General features: G+C 41.7%; 1 protein-coding gene across 2 annotated transcripts in view; it reads left to right on the forward strand.

The window, feature by feature from the left end:
* Window positions 1-27042, forward strand: part of CHCHD3 (coiled-coil-helix-coiled-coil-helix domain containing 3) — a 278785-nt gene extending 251743 nt beyond the window's left edge. For both annotated transcript variants that reach the window (XM_053218065.1, XM_015073046.3), the window contains 2 exons: window positions 14879-15014; window positions 26300-27042. In XM_053218065.1, the coding sequence (XP_053074040.1) occupies window positions 14879-15014; window positions 26300-26336 (173 nt within the window). In that variant the 3' untranslated portion in view covers window positions 26337-27042. The remainder of the gene's footprint in view (window positions 1-14878; window positions 15015-26299) is intronic.
* The last annotated feature ends 514 nt before the right edge of the window (window positions 27043-27556 follow it).

Below are 27556 nucleotides of genomic sequence, written 5' to 3' on the forward strand. Positions count from 1 at the left end.
ACATAGAAAAATGGCCAAGCGTGAAAGAGGAAGGAAAGGGGTGAGATTTGGGGGAGAGGTTGGAGATGGGATGAAATGATCATTGTAAAGGGGACAAAAGTGAATTTACCTCAGAAGTGTGAAAACATGGCAGGCAGAATTTAGTGTCTGCTTATGAATTTATAATGACTCGAGTTTCCCTGGTTTGTGTGATTTTTCTCCAAAACACTCAACTGGAGAGCTGTATTAAGGGACATTCGTAAGGCAGACGTTCATAGATTGAGGCTGTGTGTAATGGCTTAGATTAATACTGCTGAATTGGAACCCTTAGGGAGATGTAAAACTAATGGAGCTCAGCATGGTGAATCCAATCCAGGACATGAATTGAGAAATGCATTGTTTAGTCCTGCAGTAATACATCATTATCCCTTTATATAGGAATCATTGAGATTCCACCTCTGAAATGCTCATGTATGAGGCTCATCAGAATCATTTGGAGAATTTGTATAGCAAGCTGTTGTTTTTCTGTACTTCATGGTTGGTCTTGTTAATTTAGGTCTCAGCAGCAGCCTAGAATGTTAAGCCAATTTGCTAAATCTTGCCTGCCCTCTGAAAAATGCTTAAATCCATTTATGTAACACAAGGAGTTGAGGTTATATGATGTGTTAGAATTTAATGCCTTCTTATGGCCTCAGAACTGAATATTTTAGTTAATCAGAACCAAAAAAAGAAACATGTTAGAATTTTTAAATTAAAGAGTAATTGTGTTGGTGTTTCATAGGTGTGCATGTAGTTCAGTGTAATTATATGTACCATATAAACTTTTCACTTTCATTAGATATAAAATGCTTTGGAGGTGTGTCCCTCATTTATGAACTATTAAGTAGGGAAATATTAGTTACTTGAATTTATAATGTATTTTTCTTCTAAAACTTGGTAAGTCATGTTACCATGTGCGATTAGTTGTGCTTAATGCTAGAGATGAAATGGATTATCAGCAACTTGACTTGCAAGTTCTTTCTTTTCCCTACCAGTTACATTAAATAATTCGTTTCCCAAATACCCATTTTTTCTCATTTCTGGGACTTTCACGGAATTAAGAGGTTAATATTTATAGTACTGAGTTTCAGAGATGTAAGGCACTGTGTATAAAATCTTGAGCACTTGTTTTTGAGCCTCTGTGTTCCAACCCTTTGAAATGGATTTAGTTCCTATGGAAGCTTATCACTGTGGTAGATAGTGCCCTTACCCACAAGTGAGAAATTGAATCAAGTCAGAATGATTATATAATTTTATAACATGGCTTGGAAAGTGCACATTAGGAACATGTATGTTTGTGCTCTTTAGCTGTTGTACTGGTTCCTATTCGATTGTGTTTGGAAACAACCTTGTAGATGTCACCATCTGTCCTTCACGTTGAGGCCAGAATAGGTAAATAGTGGTTTAGTAGAGGTTTCAGTGGGTTCTCTTTCTCCCAGTACCACAAGTAGTAGCTTATTGAAGAGGCAAGGAACATGAGAACTATTTTCGAAGTAAAATTAGTTACGGGAGATGGAGAAGAAGGAAGAGTCCTGATTGTCTCTTCTGAAAGGTTTGTGTATGCAAGTATGCATGTGGTGGAATTCATGATGTTGAGCTTGAAGAGGAGGCAGCTGAGGGCAGAGAGACTATTCAGAGTATAGTGATCATAGTCTGTGCATGAACTGTTAGCCTAGGGTGCTATTAGGGCGAACTGAGCAATGGTTGAAAGTGAAAGACTTTTCAAAGGAAGAACTAACAACCTCAGTGACTTCTTGACTATAAAATATTAAGAGCACAAAAGAGCAACAATTTAATGCCTACTAAAAAGTTAATGGTATTGCTATTGGGGAAAAAAATGGAAGGAAAATCTCGTTTGGATGAGAAACTGGAAATTGAATAAATTGGACATACCCATTTAATGCTTAGTCTAAAGGTTTTCAAGTTGGAAGGACTGTAAGAGGACCACCAGATCTAGTCCCTGGCTTCAGGTGGGGAAGATTACTGTCTGTGTATTTTATAAAGAACTGATGCCCAAAGAAACCAAAGCTCACACAGCTACTAACTGAAGGAGAGCAACTAGAAAACCCTTTCTGTCACACACACAGCAGTAGTACTCCCAGAGGGGGAAGGGTAACTTGCCCTGGAATTAGAAGAACAACAGGGCAAAGACCTGAGCTTTGGGGATTATGCACAATTAAGAGAAGAAGGAGATGGGGAAAGAGCAGTGAAAAAGATAAAGAAGGGAGCAGCCTCCCTGACAAGGATTTCATGGATGGAGACAGCTTCCAGGCTTTCCAAACACTCATGTTACATTTTACTGCCAGCACTTTGCCCTGTGACTTAAAATAATTGGGCAGTTTCTCTGTCCTTTTTTCTCACAAACTTGCTGAGATATTAAACCAGAAGGGCTGTGCCGCAGGCTGACATGTGTGAAGGCATTTTTGAATTATTTTCCAGTTTACATTTTTGTCTTTGTGTAGGGTTGGCATGTGCGGTTTCACATCCGGTGTCTTGGTGTTGTCTTTAAGTTTCCAGTCACTTCTATGTTAAGTGCTACAGATCTCACAGCAACAGGTTTGGGTGCTTAGGCATCTGGAAGGAAAGCAACCTTCCTTTTAGCAATTTCCAGGGCATTCAAAGTATCTTTAGATAATATGGCATTGTAATCTTTTAAATCAATTATTTATTGATAAGCAACAACATATGCCTGTAGTAGAAGATTTAAATGTCAGATGCAAAAGTAGCCCTCTTCCTTAAGTCCATAACCTCCTATCCCAGTCCTCTCCTTTGAAGCAACTCCTGTTGCCAATTGTATGTATATTTTTTCATACACCTTATGCATATATCAGCATATACACGTTACATGATTTTAAATTGAACCTGAGTACATCATGAGTTAATGGAGAATTATAGTTGACCAACATCCATAAACTCCTGTTTTTCAAATATATTTTATGCCAAGCTTTCTTCATCTTCCATTAATCATCCATTAATTTCAGTGTATGTCTATTCTGGAGAGCAAGAAGGGACTCATAATGAACATACTAGACACAGCGTGAGCGTGAAGACAAGACCAGTAAATGCACTAATATATCCCTGACTTTAATGCATTTACTTTATGCATAAAAGAATGAGCTGTGGTGGGAAGTACAGTGTGGAGTGGGGGTACAAGAGGGTCTCTGGCCTGTCCCTTGTTCTTGTCAGCGTCTCTTTGGATGGAATCCCTGGAGCTTCTAAGATAACACTGCATGCCTGGCAACTCGGTGCTCTCCAGGCTTGCAGTCCCATCTCCGCCCTTCTGCCACCAGCACTTAGTGACACTTTGAGGAGGAGAAGCCCTCTCATGTCCTGCTCTCTTTTGTACAAGATTTCCCGTTCCTGCCACATGATTCTGTTAGCTTTTGAGGTTTCTCAGCAAACAGATGATTGCCTTCTCCTCCTGCATCTCACCAACCTCATGTTTTGTATTCTTTACAGTGGACTTCATGCTTTAACCAGGAAATCTGTGTTTCTCCTTGATCATACCATGTCTGCAGGGACCATGCCCTCCATTCTTCCCTTCTTGCTTTTCTCTAAAGGACTGTTGAAAACCTCTTTCTTCACACAGCCTTCCCTATTTACTAACTTCTGAGCACATGTTCACTCATTACTGTACTTGGTGGGAATTCCTTCATCTGCTTACAGAACATGTTCCTGTTGAAAGTGCTGGGCTTTCTGATCTGTTGGTAAATTTCCGTATGACTCTTTGGAAGAAACAGTTGATTAGTGACATCACTGCCTTTCTTTCTTTCACTTTTCTGTCTGGAGTTCCTTTCCATTCCTCCTTTTACCTGCCTAAGGCTTCCCTACTGTTTAAGGCCCTACTGAAATCCTTTCATCTCATCTAAGACCTTCTCCAGATCTCCAGCCAGGTGGAATCCTCCCCTTTCATATTTTTCCCTTTTTCCTGTTGCCAATTGTACCCTATTGAAGTAGCTCCTGTGGGATGGATGTCTCTCCCCCCGCCACACACACACATAGTTTCTGCTGTGTATGTAACATGCACCCAGTAAGGGATATTGAACTGACCTAACCCCACTGCCTCCATTTCTCTAACTGCCTGTTAGCCTGTTACTGAAATTGTTTCTCCAAATTGCTAGGGATCAAATGCCATGACCTTTAATCGGTCTTATTCTTGTTGACTGCCTTCTCTCTCATGAAACTCTGTCCTCCCTGGCCTGGGACACTGCGCTCCACTGGCTCTTCCCTCTACTCTCAGCTTTGTGGCCGGCCCACCCCCTTCCCTGTCACTTCCCCAGGCCACTGCCCCGCAGCGCCCCCTGTGGGTTGCTCAGGGATTTCCCATCTGCGCATGCAGCCCTGCCCCGTGCTGAGCTCCAGCTCCACGCTGTGGATCATGGTGGCTCCTTTCCAGCTGTGGTTCCTGATGCCCTTGAGCAATTTCATTCTTTAAAGACTCAGGCCTAAACCCTGTGTGTGCCACTCCGTCTTTCCTCCTCTTAAATCCGTGTCTGGTACGTTATCTCATCCTTCCATTCCTGCTTTCCAGGGCTGCTGTTCTTGCCTCTTTTATACCTGGGGACTGCTCTGCTGGCATCCCAGCCTAGACTGCTCCCTCTGCCACCCATGTGGTTTATTCAGATCAGTTCAGCCTCTCCACAGTGGCACCTTTATAACTTCACTCTCTCATCTGGACAGGCTGGTGGCTTGCCGTCGCCTGCGGAGTAGACTGTAAGCACGCTGTCTTTTATAGGAAGTCTGTCCCAGCCCCTGCCCCTTCCTTTGCAGCATTGCCTCCAGCCTAAGTCCCCTGAACATGCCTGGTTCCGCTGAACCTGAGCCGGGACCCACACGCACCCTCTCAACTGGCCTCTGTCTTCTTTCAGTCCCAGCCTTCACTCAGGGGTCTTTTACCCCCTCTCCTTTTCTCTGGAAAAGGCACCCAGACTCTCCTCCTGCCTCCCTCAACTGGGAGCAATCACTGCCTCCTGAGAACAGTGTGGCACCTACCGCTGTACTGTTTCCTTGGCACCTTTATTGCCTTGTGCTGCCTATGACTTCTGCAAGTGTGTGTCTTTCACGTGTGTGTGTTTTTCTCTCTCCTTTTGTTTCTGCACAGCCTTTAGGACTCTCTTCACAATGTATACATGGTGGCCACCAGTATGATGCCCATGTGGCTTTTTTCTGCCTGGCTGCCTGGTGTCCCTGGAGATTTGCTGGCATGGCCTGTTGCACCCGTTTAGGGATTTCCTGCTTCTGGTGGCAGTGCTTAAGCATCCAGCCCTTCAAGTCCTCAAAGGGGTGGAGACCCAACAACAGGCTAATCTCTGCCTCCTTCATCCCTGCTATTCCCTCCACTCCTCATTTCTAGCACCCTGACACTTAGAGGACAAGTCAGTAGGGATGACCTTTTTCTTCACTTGTCACTAAAATAAACACATCTGCAATTCTTTCAGTTAAGAGAGCCAGACACATTCCTTCCTGGGTGTATCTGCCAGTTGGATCTTGCTTTCAAAACGCAGTGGAAGAAGGAGCATCACCTCAAGTAATGTGGTGCACCGTGTCACTACAGACCTCTTGGTCTTAACCTACTTGTCTTAGGATGTGCCACAGTCCTTACTGAGCTGTGTGACAGTTGTGAAATTTTTAGAACGAAGCTGTTCCTGACTTATCTTAGTGTTAAACGTTCACCTGTGATCACAGCTGGGAAGATGTGGGGATAGTGGAATGTATTTTTATGCTTAGGTGACTCAAATGGGATTTCACCAAACTTCTCACTGCCTAAGCATCCCCTCAGCTGAGGAGCCTAAGAAATCCATCCCAATGGGTAATTCTTTTTGAAAACTTGTAAGTGCCTAAAAATAGGAGCTTAACATGAATATGTGTGCTCAACCATATTTCTGTATAGGCTCCTGGTACCATACTACTCAATTGGAAGATTCTGTGATTCTGTGCTATTATAATAGATTTCATTGATGAAAATGATATTATAAGGCCTCTGAAATCTATATTTCTCCAAATATGGAAGGATTATCTCTGGGAGGTTGTATGCAGTGTTTCATTACATTTGCTTGGAAAGGCCTAGGTTCATTGCAAGTACTCTGTCTTGCCAGGACTGGTGCCCTGCTCCTTGGCTGTACTGGGGATGGCCACACTGGCTACATCCAGTCCTTCCTCTTCTGAACCTGAGGACTCTCTACAGGAAGGATGGGTGATGAAGGGAAGTGTAATATTCCTTCCACAATTTGCAATGAAAGTTGTCTTGGAAAACAACTGCCACAGTTGGCTTCAGCCCCCCGTGGCCTAGAATGTGCAGCCTCCCCTTTCCCATGGGCTGGTTGGGATGCTCAGTCAGACCCTCTGTTTTTTTCTCCACTGAAATTCATCAGGCCCATAATGTCTTCCCTTTCTCCTCCATGATTTCCCTGTAATTCTAGTGTGTTCTTTTGCTTCCTGGTATCTTTTTACTTTCCCCATATTATCCCCGCCCCTCCTCTCTCACTCCTAACTCCAAATTTGGGCATTGATCCAGGACCCAGTTGTTCAGTTTGCTCCTCCTTGGCCCTATCAAGTAATAAAGCAACAGAGTGATTACAAAAAGCATTCTCAAGTAGCGAAAACATTGAAGGCTGAAGAGTAATTTTAGCATCAGTTGAGAGTTACCACCAGAGCCCTCCTACTAAGACAGCAACTGGGAGCTTTTCTCAACATTTGTTTATTGTTGGTAGGTCTAAAACTCTGTCCTGGCCTCTGATTATTTCCGTGTGGATTCCTACTTGACTCAAAAAGTTTATAAGCTCTAACTATACACAACTATTTCCACCTCTCCAAACCAAGCCTGTGTTAGCAGATGTCATGAATGCAAGTACCAAGCTTTCCTCTGTGGAAAGCAGAGGAGTTCAAAAGGCTTGGAGTCACCAGGTTATGGGTGTATTCATATCCCCAAGTTCAGAGGAGGTCTCTCCTCTCCATTTCTGTCTCTATAGTCTGCATACACTGTGCAGATCTTCCAGCAGGCTTGAAAGTTACTTTGAGGAAATCATAAAGTCTATTCTTGTTTCCTGTTCACTAGTGATAGATGTCCTCATGTCTCCAATACTGTATGTTCCATCTCTGTCATAACCAAAACTAAATCTCTGGATTTGCTTAGCACTAAGTTTACAAATGTATTATCTCTTGATCTCATTATAAGACCTTATACACACTTTTGTCTCTCCCCCCCCACCCATTCGAGCCATCTGAAGGCAAAGATCATATCTTATTCAGTGCCTGTCATAGTGAATGGCATGTGATGAATGCTTAATAATATTTGTTGTTAGAGTAAAAGAATGGATGAAAGAATGAATGAATGAACCAGCCAACCTTCATATCTTCCATTCTTAGACCAATTTTAGTGAACATTTCAAAATAACAGGATAGGAGAAATACAAACCATTCACAAAGTCTGGGTCGGGTGGGGCAAAATAAGCTAACTTGTGTTGGCGTAAGTTCGATATATTATATATATATATACACACACATATTTAAAGTAAAAGAAATGCAAGAGTGATGTATTGTGTATGCTCAAGATTAACATTTTGTTAGTTGTCTAATTAAACAGCTGTTTTATCAAGTCAGGTGAGAGTAAATGCCATGCTTTTCTTTAGACTCATAGTAGTATTCCTTATTAATACTAATACTTTTCTTCACCTTGACGCCTTATGAAAATATTTCAAATAAAAGTAATTTGGTGTATTAAGGTGGCCTTGGTCTCACTCACATTGATGTATTGAAATTTAATGTTGGGCCCTGGACAGCTCTGCATTCTATGGCTTGTAGGTCTTTTGAAGGGACTAAGAATGCTTCTGCAGATATTACAGTTCTTATAACCAAGGGCCACTTCTATGAGCTGTGATTCTGTTTTGTTAGTGCTGTGTGCATGCAGCAGGTGATGTTTCTACTCAGGATACTTGTATAAACTGCTGCTGTCTCGGGCATATTAAAGCACAGAGCTGCATGGTTAACCCACTAGAGTCCCTGCTTTTATTACCGCATTATTAGTGGGCATTTATTAAGCAATAGCAATATTCCAAGCATCGTTAAGAAAGAAGGGGAGAGAGGGAAGGGATGGCTTATAGGTCTTTAAATTAAGGGTCACTCAGACTAAAGTGCAGTATTTAGCTGTAGAATTTCACCTAATGAGAAGAACTGTGTGAGTTTGAGAAAACAACATCTCCTGAGTACATGATTGTTGTAAAGAAAGTGTGACCGGAAGTTGATTTGGGGTCCTTCCAGGTTGAGTTAATGTTGGCATCATTTATGTTCTTTGTCCCTATAATTATTGTCTCATGTTTCAGGTATCTTTTATGTAAGTAAGAAGTGTTTTATCTTTTTAGAGATGTAAGCCTTGCTGCACATAGCCCAGATGTATCAAGGGTACCATGCTATGGTAGAAAATTCAAATTAGCCAACTGATTGTTTTTCTCTGCCTCATACCTGATACCTGACTTCACAAATCTTTTGAACTGAATAAATAACTATTTCTTGTCCAAGGCATTATTACCTGGAGAAATTTTCTGGAAAAGTTTTTTTACTAACATTAAGTTGCCATTGGTCTCTCTAGATCACCAGATTTTAAGAAACTATTTATAAAACAAAAGGGTTCAGGCCCTTATTCTTTGGAGATGCGGCAGAAGATGGCCCCATTTTTCTAAATCCAGACCCTCGTGGGGTGAGTCTCTGTAGTAGGATCTCACTCAGCGAATGGTGAAGTTGGCAAGATGCCATGTCGTTCTCCCTGCAGAGTAGAGTAGTAGCAACCTGCTCAGGAAAACAAAACCAGACATCTGGGAGTCCCATACTGTCAGAGTGGTTTTTGTCCACTGAGCACCATGAGAAGAGAGAGCAGCCAGCCCCCACCAGCTTTCATGTGGTCACATGGGAAGTTCCTACTCTCCTCCTAGGTTTGCCCTTGTGTCCCCATCATTTCCAAGTACTCAGTATTACTGGATGAGGAAGCAAAATATATTGCAAAATTGGAAAGCTTTTCACTCACCTAATATTCTGCTGTGTTTGTGTTCATCTGCTTAGGGTTTGTGGGACCTGTTGGTCAAAGAACAGTGAACCTGTGTATGTAGAACATTGTATTATCTTACCTCGGATAGGTGACCACAGGTCCTATCTGTGTATTTTTCCTAGCATTAGGCCTTTTACTTGGGATGCTGAAATCTGGGGTAAGACCGGCAATATTTTCCCCTCTCTCCTTGCAGACAAGTCACCTTCCTCCTATGGATCCAGATTACTGAGTTGTGATACTGGCATCTTTCCCCCAATCAACCATAGATTAAAATTAAGAATTAAGTATTAAAATATTTTCAGATAGATGTTGCTCTTTCAAGCCTTTGGGTGTATAGGATAGAATTCTGTAAATTCTTTTGTAGCTCTAGCCATGCTGGGCTTTTCTTTCACAACACCCAGTTAAATCTGTTGGTTGAATGGTATGGCACTCATTATGGGCAGTGAGCACTGTCAGCTTGATTGGTTCATTGAACCCCTGGTTGAACCCAGGTTGACCTGGGGTAGTCAAGGTCAGTGGTCCCTCCTCTGATAACAGAGGAGGCCTCTTGGCATTTTTTGTGTTGTGAGGATAGACAACATCACAGCCAGTAACATTCATCATTTTAGAAACTAAATGTAAAAAAAGTTCTCTGCTTTTATTTCATTTTATTTTTCAAATTTTATAGCAAAGTGTATATGGAGACAAATTGAAACAAAGAAAGCAGGCAGCTTTGGGAGATGTTTGGCCTCTAAAGTGTAATTGTGGAAATTTGATTACAGCCCAGGTAGAAGTTTCATTAATAAAGATGGTTAGCAGCTAGTAAGAATGGAAAACTTAGGGGCGCCTGGGTGGCTCAGTTGGTTAAGCATCTGACTTTGGCTCAGGTCATGATCTCATGGTCCGTGAGTTCAAGCCCCGCGTCGGGCTCTGTGCTGACAGCTCGGAGCCTGGAGCCTGCTTCAGATTCTGTGTCTCCCTCTCTCTCTGCCCCTCCCCCGCTCATGCTGTGTCTCTCTCTCTCTGTCTCAAAAATAAATACAAACATTAAAAAAAAAATGGAAAGCCTGGAGTTGTCTTTCAGATTTTGCATAGTTAGAGGCTGTTTACATTTTATTCTAAAAACTATTACTAGGATATTGTAATTTAAGGTAAAATTAAAATGAAAAAGATCTATTTGATAACACATTTGAGTTAATACTTTCTTCTTTGCTGCTGCATTTTATGATAGCTTTATTATAAATGATAAGTGGATTATTTCATGTTTTAAACTATTGGCAATGTACTTGATAGCTTTAGTTTTGTGTCATAAAACCAGAAATCCTGACTCCTGGGCTTAACATCTAATGAAATGTTTAATACAGAATAAAATTACCATTTTTGCATTATGCCATAGGAATTAGAGCTAAAGATTTGATTCCATGGCTGTATTGTGTGCCTGCTTTTAATGTGGTAGATACTGTTTTATTAGACCACCAGATCCCATGAAGGATGCAGTCACAACCTGTTAAAAAAAAATCAGAATTCTTTTAGCACCATCCATTTCATACCCATCCATCTACCCATCCATTCCTTCCCTTCCTTCCTTCCTTCTCTCTCTCCGTTCCCTCTCTCTCTGTACTTACTGGTCCAGATACAGGGAAAGGATCCTTTTTCATGCACCTGCACTCATAATGAACAATTTCTGTGCTCCTGAGAGCTTTAGGAATTTGTGGCTGCTGATTGTCATGACATGACTCCTTTAGCCTTCTGGTAGAGTGGTATGAGGAGAACTATCTCCATATTTTCCTCCGTCTCTGAAGTTACCTTCTTATCCTTGCCATTTATATTAGCAGAACTAAAAAGATGGGTAAGTAGTTTCCTCGAAATGTAAAGCTCAGACCCACATCAAAGAAGTTTCTCAGACATGAAAGTAGACACAGCAGCAGTGAAGTCTGCAGATAGCTCTAAAACAGGTGGCCAGGCGTCAGCGTGTCACAGACGAAGAGGAGAGCTGAGTACCGCTTATCTCAGCTTCATTTTTACCAAAATGTTTTTATTTGTCTTTGACCCTTAATGCAGCTTACAAGAAATTATGCCCAGGAAATAATCAGAAGAGTAACAACATATAACATATCCATCTCTGTTACTTTAAGCACTGAAAAATTAGGAACAGCCGTGATGTGTTTCTGTATTCTTCTCTGTTTTATTCCCCCCCTCCCACAAAGTTTCTACAATGGCCTTGTTAGTGTAATGAGAAAATACTTGGATATATTTTCTTAGCTGCCTTTTAAGTGAATATTAGCATTAAACATTAACAAAAATGGTTTCATTGGCTACATAATGCCTACCAGGAGTGATTTTATTCTCTGTTCAAGTCTTTGGGTCTCCAGTTCTGTCGCTGAATATGGTCATCAACCCTCTTGGTCCTCAGTGCCACTGTGGGGTGGGGTAGGAAGGGTGAGGGCAGCTGCTGATACTTGAAGAAGTGAGGGAGGTGGCAGGGAACAGAGAATGAAGAGTCCAGGAAGGAAAAGGAAAGTGAAGAGGGAGGATGGATAGGAGGTGGGACCCATCAAAATCCCCAGTCCTTTCAAGTGACCATGAAACTTTTTTTTTAAACTTGTTTTTGATCAATACATATTTTCAAGTATCAACTTTATTCCACCAATTCCTTTTTACTCAATGTTTCTGGGTTACTGTCCTCTCTTTTCTTTATTACTGTTTTGAGTTCTCCATATTTATATTTCATCTTTCTCTTAACATTTGTCATTCACCATTTCCTTTTTAAAATCTTATTTCCCTACAAAGAAATTAAATTATTTAAATGTCCCTTGCAGCCAAGATTTAATTTTCCTTCTTAGGTATCTTGAAATTCTGCCCTTTTGTTATTTTTGCCTAGTAGTGACTTTTTCCATCAGCAGGAAGGAAAGCAGTCAATAAAAATCAATCGCTGACTCAATGGCTATATGGAGGGTTGACCATAATGCATATTGGAAATGCCTTTAAACCTTTTCCTGAATGGAAGGTGCCATGGCTTGTGTTTTATGGCCTTCTAATGGTGGACGGTAATCTCATTTCACATTTTCCCAAAGTGAAAACAGTACATTAGAGCAGCATAACAAGCACTGCAGATCAATATGGAGGCAGAGCTTTGCCCTCACAGATTAATCCAGGGAAAATGTACCAGAGGCTCCTCCAGGAAGTGGGAGACAATTATGCTGATTTCCACCCCTCTTTCCCCCTTTCTACTATCTAATCATCAATAAACGTTGAAATGTATACAAAAAGGATTTCAGAAGGGGTGTGTGTGTGTGTGTGTGTGTGTGTGTGTGTGTGTGTGTGTGTATTTGTATACACGCATGCATGTGCATGCGCACACATCCACACAGGCCTACTGGACTCCCAGACAGGAAATCACAGGCCCTGGAAGTGAACAGTATTGATTTGTGGTGATAAAAGTATGTTTTGACACATTTCAAATCATAAATAACTCATAGACATTAACTTGCTTGACTAATAGCTCAGTTCAGTAAACGTTTATATACAACTTAAATTACCTCTTTCTAAGGAGTTCATAGTATTGAATGAATTATTCCATCGCCAATAGTTTTTTAAAAGAAAAAAAACCACACACTATCTTCTTTATGATGTGCAGTATGTGGACGCTCATTCTTTACAATCTTTTCCTGTATGTTAATAAGGAAGAGCTGAATATATGATTAGGATTGTTCTAGGCTTCTTTCCCTATCCTGCTTCCCCTGCTTTTAAATCTAAGGTATATTAGAAGAATGATGGTCCGCAACACTAAGACAGACTATAAGCCTGTTTTCCCTTGAACTGTTATAGGCATTAGTCATGTATTTGCTAGGTTCAGCTGACCTAGTGCTTAATTATATTTTATTCAATATTTATCCAGATGTGTCTTGCTATAATCAGTCAGTTCATGGTATCTTCTCTTCAAAGCACATCTTTTTAGATGCTGATGTTCATGGTAGGGGATTAAGGAAATCCACGTCCAAAAAAAATTCTCATAGACATGTGAACTTTGAAATCTTAAAGAGAATGGAAACTCCAGGGATTGGATTTATTTTCTGTTCTTAGGTATTTGGCAGAGTAGGAAGGTAATGAATGAAAAAGTAAAAGCAATGTTATGTAAAATTTGTGGGATTATTTTTTTCCTGTGTGTCTACTTTCTTTAGAAGGTAGTAAGAAGTAAATTCCCTCAGGGACCAGTAACGTGGTTTGCATGTCAGTTTTCTGTTCTAGCAAAAATCTGTGTTAGCTTAGTGTCTTGGATAAAAGTAATGAGACAAATCGTCACCCAGGGGTTTCCTTATTGATGAAAAATATTCCCCCTCTATTCTGTAGGGGTTTTTTTTAGAACCCATTTAATTTAAAATAATACTATTTCAAGATTACTAGAGAAATAAAAAATTTAAATTTCAAAAAAAGAACTGATACGAAAGACTGGAAGCCTTTTGTACTAAACAAAACTAATTTGAAAAAATATAAATTCCTAGATTAAAAGTGATAATATTATGTATTTTTTCTGCGTGTATTTAGCCCTTATAATTCAAGTTCCTCTATAATCTTAACAAGAGTATTTTATTTTCATTTGTATAATTCATTCGGTTTATTTTGTTATCGTTTTTCAAGTATATATTTTAAGATTTTTGGAGGCATTTGTGTTTAGTACTGCATATTCACTGAAAGCAAAGATTTGTAAGTATAATTAGTAAAATTTTAGCCCAGAATTTAAAATGTTTTTTTTCTCTACCCATTTATATTCTAAGCAATTTATCGCATGACTGCTAAAAGAGGTATCCATATCAATAGCTGAGGTCACAAAGAAAATAAGACAGTCCTTACTTCTTGGGATTTGCCTCCTAGTAGATGTAGGCTAGTAAATTACACCAGGCTACGGTGTCATCGGTGTTAAGTGGAAGGTGAAAGAAGCAGTAGAAGCAGCCAGTATGGGGTCAGTGGGGTCACCCAAAAGGGAGTGGTAGATTCCACCCTGAACAGAGTTAGTGAAGCTGTCTAGAGAAGGTTACACTTCAATACTTAGCTCAACTATTGAAAGATGAGTAAGTATTTTCCAGATATATAGGGATGGGTGGGACTTTGGGAACAGAGCATGTCCAAAATCAAGAGGAGCATGAGCAAAGACGTGAAGGGGCGTGTCTGGATCAAACCCTGAAAGTGGCTTGGTCAGGCTGTGGCAATCTGAGGATTGAAGGCTAAACGGCAGGCAGAAACCTGACCCAGAAGGACTTGCCTGTTGACCTTGCATTTTATTCAGAAAGCAGGAGGGAGAAATATGGTCTCAGATTTATATATTAGAAAGAACCTTCTGGAAGGCAGTAGTAGAGGGGCAAAAGCTAAGAGACAGACTAGCTTGAATCCAGGATATGAGTGATTACAAATTAATGTGATGACAGTGAGTACAGAGAAAGAGGACTAGACTGCTGGGTCTCGAACTGTGAGACTGACTAGATATGGGCATGGAAGAGAGAAGTCAGGGCTCTCAGGTTTCTGATTCGGCTGACTGGGCTGAAGAGTATCGGTGCCATCCACCTGGTTTAGGTGTGGGTTTGGGTGGGAATGTTACAACGTCCAGAGAGGCTCGTGGTGGTACCAATTACTGCAGCTCATTTCATAGAAGTCATTTACGTTACATGTATTTTTATCATGGGAACTATTTTGGTATCTTTTTTTAAGGGTTGAAGAAAATTACTTCTCAAACTTCGCTTCTACATTTGCAACATTTACATCTTATTGAATGTTTTATCCACTCTTTAGCCTTGATCTTTATTCTGATTGAAGAGCATTTGTCTCACGGGTTCCTGTTTTTGTTTTCAGGCGGTATGAGTTTCATCCTGTCTGTGCTGATCTGCAAGCCAAAATTCTTCAATGTTACCGCCAGAACACCCAGCAGACCCTCAGCTGCTCTGATCTGGCCAACCAGTACATGCGCTGTGTCAATCAGGCCAAACAGGTGGGTGTGCAGGCCAAGCTAACTGGGGCACCAGAAGGAAGCAAGCCCAGCATCGTGGGGCAGTGGTAAGGACTGAGTGGGCTAATATGTGTGGAAAAGCTTTATAAACCAAACTAGTCCTCATCATCAAGATTTGCTCTAACACGTCTATTAGGTGCTAATTAACCTCCATCCAGGTGGTTGTGGGAAGAGTCCATATTCTCCTTATATTTAACTCATTTATTTGCAGGAAAGAAAAAGATTCTTACTAAAATAATACTTTCTCCAGTTGCTTTGAACTTTTGTCGTCCACTGTATGGTAATTGTGTCCACAAGGTCATTGCCCCATATTTCTGGGCCACTACTCAAAGACAACAAGGAGGAAAGATACAAGTTAAAGGGTCTGTAAGCAGCAAGTACTCATGCAGAGAAACACGAAACATGAAGGATCGACAAAAAAACCCTAAAAACAGAAAGCCATCTTTCAAGCCCTGTTCAGTCTTCTACCAATTGGTAGAGCCCGCTGGATTGAGCAGGGAAAGGGAGGCCAGAGATAGGATTTAGGCAACACTTTCCATCTCTTTTATGTTCCTGCAGTCATTCTCTTCTCTTGAGCCCTCATTCCAGAATAATACGATGTCCACAGGACATGTGTTTTCTCTAATTCATGTGCTTTACAGAGCTAATGATAAACACTGAAGCAAATGATCATTTCTGGCAGGTCACATAATTGCCCATCATTTAACTGGTATAATAGTTGGATATAGGTTATTCTGACAGATAGAAATTGTTGGAAACCGTGATTCTTTGTGCTGACAAACTCCCTAGAGTTGACCTTCTGACCCAACTAAATCTAGTGTTTGAGTTACACAGCATGCCTTTCTCCAGTCTAATTTGCTGTAGTTATAATAATGCCACTTACTGTATATTTCTAACACTATAAATATCTGATATTTAAGGGAGGGTTAGTATTATCTGGGTAGCTAGAAAATAACATCAACACTAGTGGAAGAAAATACAATCAAGACTTATTAAAAGCCTCCGTTTTCTTTAAAAGCCTAGTGGCTTGAGGCTTTTGCTGTTTCTTGCTTGAAGCACCACCTGTGTGGCTCCTAGTAGCATTGCCAGCGATTCTTTTCTTTAAAGGTCTTTGGTAGAAGCAACGTCGCTAATGTTATGTTAGTACATTTCATTTGTCAAAAACAGCTTCCTGATATGCTCTTAACAAGCCCCAACCTTCACTACCAATACTAACTGAAGCACCTGGGACCTGCAAGCTTGACTCGTGGATTTTTCTAACTTGATATTAGTGCCATATCGAGGTGGGGGTGGCGGTCAGTGCAAAGAATGGCTGTGACAAAGTGTATGTCTCTACCCCGGCATCCAACAAGCATGCCTGTGTGCGCAGTGTGATTTGTAACATTACTGAAGTGGCGACTGAAAGGGTGTATGCAGTTGCCACTCCATCATGCCCGTCTGCACCTGGCCCCATGCCGTCAATGGCATATATTTATAGAATAAAACACTTTGTGAAAACGTCACATATGCCACACAGTACAGTAGGGAGTTCACAGTGGGCAGATCTGGGTGTGTATACAAGCTTTGTCTTTTACTAACCCTGTGACCTTGGGCATTGATTTTTCTCATCTGCGAACTGGGGTGATGTTATCCCCAGTGTTGTGAGGATTAGGTTTATATGAAGTATCCAGTAAATCTTATTTTTTCCTTTCCTCAGTTGTATTATTGCACGTTGAAACCACTGAACAGATCATCTCAAAGCACCAACTTATTACTAGTGATTCCAAGAGACCCCCCTCCCCGAATCTGCAATATAATTTAATATCCTTTTCAGCAGGTGTGTTTTGAGGTACTTGTTGTTTTCACAGCTCTTATATCCAAATATTAGGGAGTGTATAGCAGGTAATAATAATGAAAAATAAAAATCTAATAAAAAGATAGCTGTTCACATGACATTTTTATCCTAAAATGGGCAACACTGTAATGGGCAAGAAACAAGCAGCGATGATACCTTGTATTTCTGTAGGACTTTAGGTTTCAAGGTGATTTCACATCTATTCTCTTCCTTCTTTTTATGACAACCGGAGATGTAAATAGAGATGCTTTTATTTTCACTGTTTTACAGTTGAAAGAATCAAAACCCAGGGAAGTTGTGACCATAAATGTAACAACTAGACCAAGATATGCCTTGCCATAAAAACAAAAAGTTTTAAAATGGCGTTTGGTTTTTGAGTTGGGTGTGAGAAAGGACCTCCATTATCCACTAATACAGAAATAAGGCAGTGAGAGGAAATGTGAACGATAATCACGAAGGGAAGAGAAAAAACAGGAATAACAAATTAAGTAGTAATAGAGACTTAAGGTAACAAATAAGGTGGGATTATAAAGGCCATGAGCAAAGGTATAGCTCAGCACCGCCCTATCTTTAGAGCATGCTCAAATGGCCACAGGGCATTAATAATCAGTATTTCATGAGCACTTTTCCTCTAATACTACCTTTCCCTTTCTCTCAATGTGAAATTAGTCTAACCTTGTGACCCCCACTCTGCCCACTGGTAGAAGGGGCTTCAGCAGTATAGGGTCCTAAGTGTCAATTGTAGCAGATCCTGACTCGTTACCTCCCCTTCTTATGTTCCCTTGTTAAATCCAAAGAACAGGCTAGGCGTGCTAATGTGGAAAATGGTCAACATGACAGCAACCCATTAGGTTGTGCTGTCCATTTCCGGCGCAGTGCAAGACTTTTCCCCTTGGAATAATTCCAGTAGCGAAATCCACTCCATTTTTAAATGACTCATAAGATTGGGCTTTCACTGGTTCCCTTGAGACATTGTTCCATAGACTAATCGATTTTACTGATTGGAAAATTTCCGGATATTCCTTGGCCTTACTTTTCCTTTCTCCAGCCACTTATTCACATCAGTCTTTCTTCAGCTATTCTTAAACAATTCCTCATGGGTTCATATGAGACATTTAGATTCTTATTTCCAGTATATTAAGTTACATGTTCTTCATAAGGGTAGAGAGATAATAAATTGCTATAATTATTATTTCTAAGACTTAAAAGCTACGGGCCAGCTATATGAGGTATATCTTTTAAAAATGTAGGAGGACATTGATTGATAGACTATTGTATCTTTTATTTCTCATACCTGCTTAGCTTCAGAGCTTTCTATAAACTCTCCAAGATTGTATGACCTGATCTTACCATTAAAACCTGATTCCTATTCAATCTTGGTTCACCTACCTTACAGGAGACTACAGAAGATGGGAGAGAGATGGGGAGCCAGTGGTACTTGCCACTAGTGGACCAAAATGGACCCAAGTTCTCTTTATCAAAAGGCAAGGAAGGGTATAGAGAGGGCCCCTCTCAGATCTGCATTGCTGTGTTCCTTGGGATCCCCCACCACCTTGCTGTTTTCTTGCAACATCTGGCTGCTTGGGGGATAGCATTCTTAAGGGGCAATTCAGAGCATTCCAAGTGTTTTCCCACCCCTGCTGCTGACAGAATGGTACAGAAGCCGGCTGGCCTCAGGGTGAACATTCTGTATTCACTGGAAGGCAGGGTTTATGGGAAAGACTAGCTAATCTAGTAGCTAAGTAGCTGATCTAGTCATGGTGACCTGGGTTTCAGTTTCTTCTTTGGTAAATTGTGGGTTTGAACCAGGTGACCCATGAGGACCTTCTAGCTGTGATACTGTGGCACTAATTCTACTTCCCTGCATGAGAACAAGAGGCCACGTGCCCAGGAGCACACGTTTATGAGCACATTTCAGTCAGGAGACCTGTTGTTCGGTCTAGGCAGCACCGCTGCTTTGGGGACCTCCAGCACTTGTGCCTCTGCCTCTTAGATTTTTTTGTCAGCCTTAAACTTTCACTCCAGAAGAGCAGCTGCCCTTCTCATTGGCCTGCCTGTTGCCTGGCCTCCCACAGCCGTATACCCTTTCCTTGAAGCTCATACTCCTGACAGCCCCAGGGAAGCCAGGGTGGCAGAATGAACTAGGAGGGGGTAAAAACAGTTTCTCTAAGGCAGTGTACTGAAAAACAGCTATCTCAGCACTGCCTGGCAGAATGTAGCCTTCCAGATAATAAACTCCATTAGAAAATGCAGGCTCTCTCCCTCTAGCCGGCCTAGGCTCCCATGTGCAATGGCTTTAACCTTGTCCACCATGGATCATGGGTGGTAAAGGGAGTGTGGAGACAGAGCCAGGAAGCCAGGTCAGAAGAGCCGAGGAAAGACGGGGACTGAAAGCAAGGGCTGGACCCAGGAGATGCCAAGGGACAGAGGTCAGTGTGGAGCCTGGAGTCAGATGATGGAGGCCAGTCAGAGGGTAAACCATAGCAGAAAGTGTAAATCAATAAGTGGGCAGTGGGTCAATAGCCAAGTAAGCAACTTAGTTGAAGGAAGGATCAAAATGAGGACATCTTGTAAGTGAGGCGATCCCCACCTTAAGCCAGTGCTTCCTTCTGGCATCATTGGGAACGTCAGAGAGCCACCCAGCTGTAGGGGGGGAGCGTGAGGTCAAGACCCTGATAAATGAGGCTGGGTCTTAATATGAAGTTACTTAAGCCCAATGCTAATGCACCCAGTTCTTCATTTCTAAAATACAAATGACGCCTCCTATCCATGGTTAGCCTCCAAAATTAAAAACTTAAAGATCGGTGCATATGATGGAATTTTTCATGGCAGGAAGCATCAGCCTTCTTTTAATAATTTTTCTTTCTTTCTTTCTTCCTTTTTTTTTTTTTTTTACATAATTTTTTTTAACATTTATTCATTTTGAAAGGCAGAAAGAGACAGTGCGAACAGGGGAGGGGCAGAGAGAGAGGGAGACACAGAAACAGAAGCAGGCTCCAGACTCCAAGCTGTCAGTACAGAGCCCGGCACAGGGCTCGAACTCACAGACCACGAGATCACGACCTGAGCCGAAGTCGGCCACTTAACCGACTGAGCCACCCAGGCGCCCCTTTTTTTTTACATAATTTGTAAGTTTATTTATTTTGAGAGAGAGAGCAAGCAGGGGAGAAGCAGAGAGACAGAATCCCAAGCAGGCTTCACAATGACAGCCTGGAGTCCAGTGCAGGACTTGAACTCACAAACTATGAGATCAAGACCTGAGCCGAAATCAAGAATCAGATGCTTAACTGACTGAGCCACCAGGTGCCCTGGAAGTGTCAGCCTTCTTAAGGACATCGTGTTTTATCTCCCCCCGTAGTGGGTTTATGTTAGACCAGGGCTCAAATACTTCCCTGTTATTGGAGTGTGAAGAAGGCCTGAAACCCAGTAGTCACTGTTGCTTTTGAAATCATAGTTCAAAAAAACCCAGCGCTAGAGTAAGCTGTATTCTCTCATTGTTTTCAGACAGACTGTAAATAACATCCGAATGACTTAATAGAGCTGGACAGAGCTTAGTGATCATGTGACCTAATCCCATCTTTTCACTTGGAAAAAATTTGCACTCACAGTTTTGGTGATCATCTGCACATGGGGCAGAGTCCAGACCAGCACAGCCCATTCCTGATGCCTAACCCAAGGTGCTGTTTTCTATAATACCAGGTCTCAGACATGGGGGAACATCAAAATCAGCTGGGGAGTATATTTGAATGCACTTGCCTGGCCCCATCCCTGGAGATGATGGTTCGGAAGGTCTGAGGTTGGACCTGGACATCTGAAGTTTGAACAAATTCCCCAAGTAACTCTGTGCACCACAGTTTGACAAACACAGCTCTAGAGCACATTGGCCTAAACTGCATTCGAGGCCTTCGACCTTCAGAGGTCCTGCTAATAAGAATAAGTCTTTGTTTTCCCTCTTGAGAGTTGAGGGGCTGCCACTTCCCATCACTGCCTGTCGGGTCCGAGCCATGTGGCAGAGCTCTAATCAGACCAACCCTGGGAACTGGTTCCTGGTTCAGCCTTAGGAACAAATTGGAAGAGGTCTTGGAGGGCAGGAGCCTCTTAAAATGAAGTTATTTTCTCCCCTCCTGTTTTCTCCTTTGAAACTGTAGGTATCCCTGGGTGAGGAGCTGGCAGGAGGGAGGAAAGAGGCACTGAACCAAGGCAACACGGTCCCCTGACCAGCTCGGGGTTGTAGCTAGATCCTCGTTCGGCCCTGCTGCTTCAGTCACCCTGCTCTCTCCTGACCCACAGCAGGGGCCCCTCGCCTGATGTGGTTCTTCTGATGTCCACACACACCCACCTTCAGGGAGCACAAAGATAAATCAAGAAGGTTCATTCCCTGGGAAGACCTATGGGAGCATGTTTTTATTGTGTTTGAAGGCTTCTTTATCATCATCACCTAATGACATGTATTAATTGCCGAGCTGGGTTGCTCATATTCAGGATGACACATGGGTGTTCCACAATAGATTTCCCGTCCTTTGGTGGGGCGGCCCTTCGGATTTGGAGTCACATCAAAGCAAACTAAATTCCAAACTTTAAGTGTGTTAACCCAGTCTCTTCTATCATAGGAACCCTTCTATCATAGGAAAGTGGTTTCAAAACCACTTTCTGAGACTAATAGACACTTTACGATGTTTTCTTTTTTTTTAATCTGGGTTTAATAGAAGAAATATTACCATGGTAATAGACTCCTTCTTCCTAATAGGCATGTCTTTTCTAGTGCTTATCCTTCAAGAGCTAGAACCGCAGTATGTTAGTGTTTTGTCTATTATTACAGCAAGTTGTGTAAACAGTTAATTACCTGTAACTTAATTTGCATATTACACAGAACATTTGTCACAGAAGGAATGAAACCAGATCCATGCATGAAGCAGGATAAAGAACAGCCCTTGCTGGTCAGGGACAGACAGAGAGTGAGAACACAGTAAGTTAGCTAATCAGATTTTCAGGTGGTCAGGAGTGTGCTCGGTGCACGGGCAAGGCTCTCTGTGCTCCTCATAAATTGAATTTATTGATTACTTTTGCTTCTATCTCAGAGTCTCCTCGCTGTGTCTTCACCACTGTCTTTCTTTTACTCCCACTTTTCATGTCCCTCCTTGGTAAAAGCTCAGGCATACCCAGACACATTCCCATTTTAGTTCTCCCCCGTAAGCCTTCCCGCTTCCATATCCAGCTTCAGGGGGGCTGTTGAAATCTTGGCGAGATGTTGGGTGAGCTCAAGAGACAAGCACTCTGAATGGTATCTTTAACACACACACACACACACACACACACACACACACACACATTTTTATTCTCTTCATGGGTATTGTTCGGCAATCCAGGGTTGCCATAATTCTTCTTAAATATATTGAGACATCCAGTAGCTGACACACGGCTGTGATAGTCAACCCCTTCAAGAAAGCTATGATTCAGAAAACAGTTGATGAGATGACTGTGTAACAAAAATATTTGAGGAAAACAGTTAAGATCATATTAATAAATGGAAATGACAAGCAATCTTTGGTCTCCAAGGGCACTGCTCTTGTCTGATGGTGCGAGCTGCCAGCTGTTCCTTCCTCAGTGGCTGGGATCAGGAAAAGACTTGGGGAGAGAGCAGTCTTGATGCCTGAGCCGTCCCCTCCTTTTGGTAGTTTACCCAGCTGTTTTTAAAAGGGGTTTCTGCAGGCCCATATACGTGAATGATGAGCAAATGCGAGGAATTTCTTTCTCCACATTAAGATGAAGTGTTAGCAGTTCCTTAAATGAAGGAAGCAATTTTTTTTATAACTTGCAAATCTTCTCCCTGATTCTTCGGGGAATTTCCTATGTTAATTTATGCAGTGTTAAATTTATGCAGCGTTGAAATTCAGCCCAACAGCAGCTACTTACAGAACCGATACAGAGATTGTGGGAGAACCTATAAGGTGACACTAAATGACACGGACCTTTCCAGGCCTTGGGATCCCTCCAGCCAGAGGTCCTCAGGCCTGGGTTTTGAGCAGGTTTTATTGCATAGTTACAATACAGTAATAACAGAGTGTTTTGCCAGTCTAGTTTTTAAAAAATTTCAACTTGACGTTGTATTTATTGCTGTCTCTGACCAAGTGAGCAGGTTTTGTACCGACCTCTGCCACCGTTTGGTGGCATCTGAGTGCCACTACAGTTTATAGCCTGTGTGTAGACCAGCCCTAGACCTTCCCTTGTTCTTGTGTCTTCAAGGAGCCACCCGTGGATTAGCTGAACTGCTGTGCTATCTTTGAAAATTAGAATTTTAATACATGTAGCAGGCCATTCTGTGAATGTGGTCATTTCTCTGTGTTTTGTACTTGCTCCAAAATGTTCCTGTTCGTCTTTTTGTTAGACTGGCCCACTGATCCTCAAACCAGCCATGGCCTCACTTGTCTCTCTTAAATTTAAGAGAGTCCAGGGGCGCCTGGGTGGTTCAGTTGGTGGAGCGTCCAGCTTCAGCTCGGTTCATGATCTCGCGGTTCATGAATTCAAGCCCTGCGTCAGGCTCTGTGCTGATAGCTCGGAGCCTGGAACCTGCTTCGGATTCTGTGTCTCCCTCTCTCTCTGCTCCTCCCCTGCTCACACTGTGTGTGTCTCTCTCTCTCTCAAATATAAGTAAAGATTAAAAAATACATATTTTTAAAAAATTTTAAGAGAGTCTGAAATTCTTACATAATCTGGCTAAAAAATTACCCTTATGTATTTGGATGGCGTTGCAGGAAGAATAGTAAGATTCATTCCCTAGACTCTGGAAGAACTCTTTAGCTATTGCTTTAGTTACATTGTGGTCAGTGCGGATTATTTTGCAACATTTGAAAAGAGTAACACGTTGTCATATAGTGATTGTAACCATAAGACCTAAACTGTAGTATGAGGCACAGCCATGTAATCTTGACCAGGAAGATAATTGCTTAAAGTTCCCATTGGTATGTTGAAGAAAGTAGTGAGTGTGTAACTCCAAAGTGCAAAATGGCATCACTCATAAAGTGATCATTTTCTTCGGTAATTAAATGCCTTTCGATGGGCTCGGTATAAATCTGCTTCATACTGACTTCTATTTTATATTAACGTGTGATGTTGTGGTGAGGTCATCTATATATCTGGAATCCATGGTTTCCTGTCCAAGTAGTTGGACATGTGGTTGTTGTCTCATACAGATCAAGCCTCAAGTGGGTGAGGATAAATGAGATGCTGTGATACTGGGGCATTGTCTGGTCTGACTCTTACATCGTAGGTGCTCAACTTTTAATTTTTCCAAAGGATGCAGAGCTTATGTGAATGCTGGGTTTAAGAGAGAACTCATGTTTCAGTGCTTGTTTTCCAGAGAGCTCTGCTGAGCAATCCTCTGCTTTATCTGTGTTGTCTTTCCTGTTTTCTCTAGATGCATCTGGCTTTTCTAATTTACTTCCTCCTTGAATGTATCATCTTTATGACCATTTCTATGTGTTCTCTCTAAACTCGTTTGCCTGCTTTCATATCTGTTCTTTTGTGCTCTGTGGCCATAGCCTTAGAAACGTGTAATCCAGGATGAGTTAGGATAATCCTTAGGATAATCTATCCATCCTGTGCTTTTGTGACCCAACATGCTCTCTTATTTGTCCTTCCACTCTTTCTGTTCTGCTCCTCTGTTTCAGTCATCATTCTTCATCTTTGGCCTTAAATCTTTATCTCGAAAGACTGTTGACATCTCTTTTCAAGTTTGCAACTTCCTTCTAGACATTTCCATCTGGGATTTTTTACAAACCCCAAATTTAAGTCACCTTCCTCATTCCCAAACTGGCTCCTCCTACTGTTTTCTCTTTCTGTTGGTGGCACCACCATTGTCTCTGTCACTGAGGATCACCATACCTTTGGTATCACCACCTCTCTTTTCCTTCCCCTGTCTTTTTATGGTTCTCTCCATTTCTCATCCCCACCCTTGCTTGATTCCTAATCTGCCTCCACCCTGGTCTTCTTCACTCCAGACTCTTATCTCTTGGATCCATTAGGCCATGGACATCAGGGGAACCTTCCTAAATGGCATTTTCCTATTTAAAGACATGTTGGATTCTCAGGTTTTTTCCCAGAGGCCAATAGGAAGTATCTTTGCCAGGCTTTTCCTCTAGCTCTGCTCATCTCTCTCCTCTGCCCCCCACACATACTGGGCTTTCTCCTACCTCCAAATTGTTGCCGCTGCTTCCTGCCCTCACCCCTCCTCAACCTACTCCTGGACCTTCTGTCTAGCTTCTGAAAGACTCTGAAAGATGGTCTGAAAGGTCTCTTAGAAGCCTCCTGTGACCACTCCAGCTCTAGAGAGTTCTCTTCTTCTGAATGAGGCAGAACCACTCACTCCTCTTTTAAACTGTTACCTTCTCTGGAAGGATACCCAAGAAACTGGGAAACAGGTGGGAGGCAAAAATTATTTTTTCTCTGTATTCTTTTGTCTTGAATAAATACTTGAATCTTGAATTTTATACTGTGTGTATGTATTACTTATTCAATAAAATCAACTTTTAGCATGTATTTAGCAAGTAAGTTTTTTAAAATAGCCAATTATTACATTATATTACACCTTAATTTTCCATGGGCGTGTCTATTGGTTTCCCTGTAACACCTCACTGGGTCTAGTGATTACCTAGTGGGAACTCAGTTAAGAGCTGAGTGAGTAAATGGCTGGAAGCATGGGGGATCTAGGGAAGAGAGTGTGAACAGATGAGGTAGGGGCAACCTAGCCTCTTCTTCCTAAGTAAATTCAAAACTAAATGGGAAAGCATCACTTTTGTCTTTTAAAGCTTCCTAAGAATGGAGAGAGTATATATCTTCTGTCCTGGTTAGTTAGAGAGTTTTAATCTGATACTTGAGAATTCTTCCCATTTGCCACCCCCTACCCCCATTCACAAAAATAAATAAATAGAATATAGGGGCCATTTTTGCAATTTGGGAATAGATGATTATCTTCGTAGCTCCATCCAGCATTATGAACTCATGAACGTCTGCATTCTGCCTGGAGTGAGCAGAGATTTCTGGGAGAGATTCTTACCCTCTCAGAACCTTTGGGGTTTAACTTCCACTCCACCCCAGTCCCTGTGGCCACCAGAAATACTCCCACACATTTCCAGATGTCCCTAGTAGTGAGAGAACACACATGTCCGGCACTCCCAACCCCCGACCCCGCAGTCCAGACCATGCTCACTCTTAAGGTTCAGCTTGGTATGGTGGTGGGGGTGGGGTCATTTGGAGATTATACATGATTAAGCAGTGGTGTTCTTTAAAGGTAATAATATTTTGAGACCATGGAGCATACACCTTGTTTTTTCTGTTTTTGAGTAGATCTTTGAAAAGTAATACAAATAGTACTAAATAGTTACTGCCATTTTTCGGTCCCTCCTGCTAAAACCCATGTTTTCTCTTTCTCTTGCAGAGCATGCTTGAGAAGGGAGGATAAACTCAACTTTTAGAACAAGCAAAACTCCTCAACGTTAATTCCAGAGGCGGAACATTTTTTTTTTTTTTCCTAGTGAGAAAGTAACCCATTTAAAGAGAAGACGATTAAAGAGAAGCACCAGAGAGCAGATTCAGCCGAAGCACATCCCAGTTTGAGTAGCTGCAGTGTGAAAAGCCGAGGCCTAGATCAGGTATCTGCCAGCAAGGACACTGCAGTGTTAGTCAACCCATTTATGACCATTAAAAGAGAAAGGCACCCCCTCCACCTTTTTAACTTTCTGTTCTTACCAGGCTCCATGGTTTGGTGAACGTTCACCAAACAAAGCTGGGGTCTGGGATGGTGGGGGGTGGAAGGGGGGACGAAGGTAATTAGAGTGGGGAGGTGGGAGGGGCACCAAACCTCCCTCTCCGCCCAGCGGTGCTGGGTAGAATTGTCTAGGCTGTGGCACGTTGTTTCTCTCTTGTTCCTTTCTCCCCTTACTATATAAGAGCTACTTCATTTTAACTTATTATAGTGATCATGTAAGTAAGACAAAAAGGAGAGAAAAATGTACCTCTTTTACTGGAATGATGTTTATGATTACAAGTGAAATAAGGCATTTTTTATCCTCATAAAGGCAACCTTGGCTTATACAACCTCTTCTCGATCATGAATACTGACATCTTTACTTCACTCACTATCAATAATAAATATATTTTCCGACGAAGACTGGCATTGTAGCCTGGGGCCTCGCGTATTCCTTTCGTTGGGTTAGATGCTTATGCATAAGGGAATTGAGTTGATTTATATTGTTATTAATTTGCATTTGTGCTGTACCTTTCCTCTAAAAAGCTCCAAAGCACTTTGCAGAGCCTCAGACAGTCAAGAGATTCTTCTAACTTGCCTCTCAGCTAGGTAGGATTCAGTAAGATCTTTACAAATTGCATGAACCTTCCTGTCTATGGGATGACTTAAGTCACCCCGCCTGGGGCAAGAACTAGATTAGATAAGCTCGGTTACTAATGTCTGACCCTGCAATACTATGAAAATGTTAAAAAAAACAAACAAACAAAAAACCCCAAAAAACAACCTTGCAGTTTTTCCTCTTTCCAGTTTCATTGAAACTTCTTGATTATAACTCCTTTTTCTACCAGAGGATTGGTGCTTCCATCGTGGATTTTGGTAACTTGGAAGTTAGTGTTCCCACAGAAGCATTCTAATGGAAAGGTCCTTGCGGGATACACATGGAAAAGA

Source organism: Acinonyx jubatus, chromosome A2 (assembly GCF_027475565.1).
Source record: "Acinonyx jubatus isolate Ajub_Pintada_27869175 chromosome A2, VMU_Ajub_asm_v1.0, whole genome shotgun sequence".
NCBI lineage: Eukaryota > Metazoa > Chordata > Mammalia > Carnivora > Felidae > Acinonyx > Acinonyx jubatus.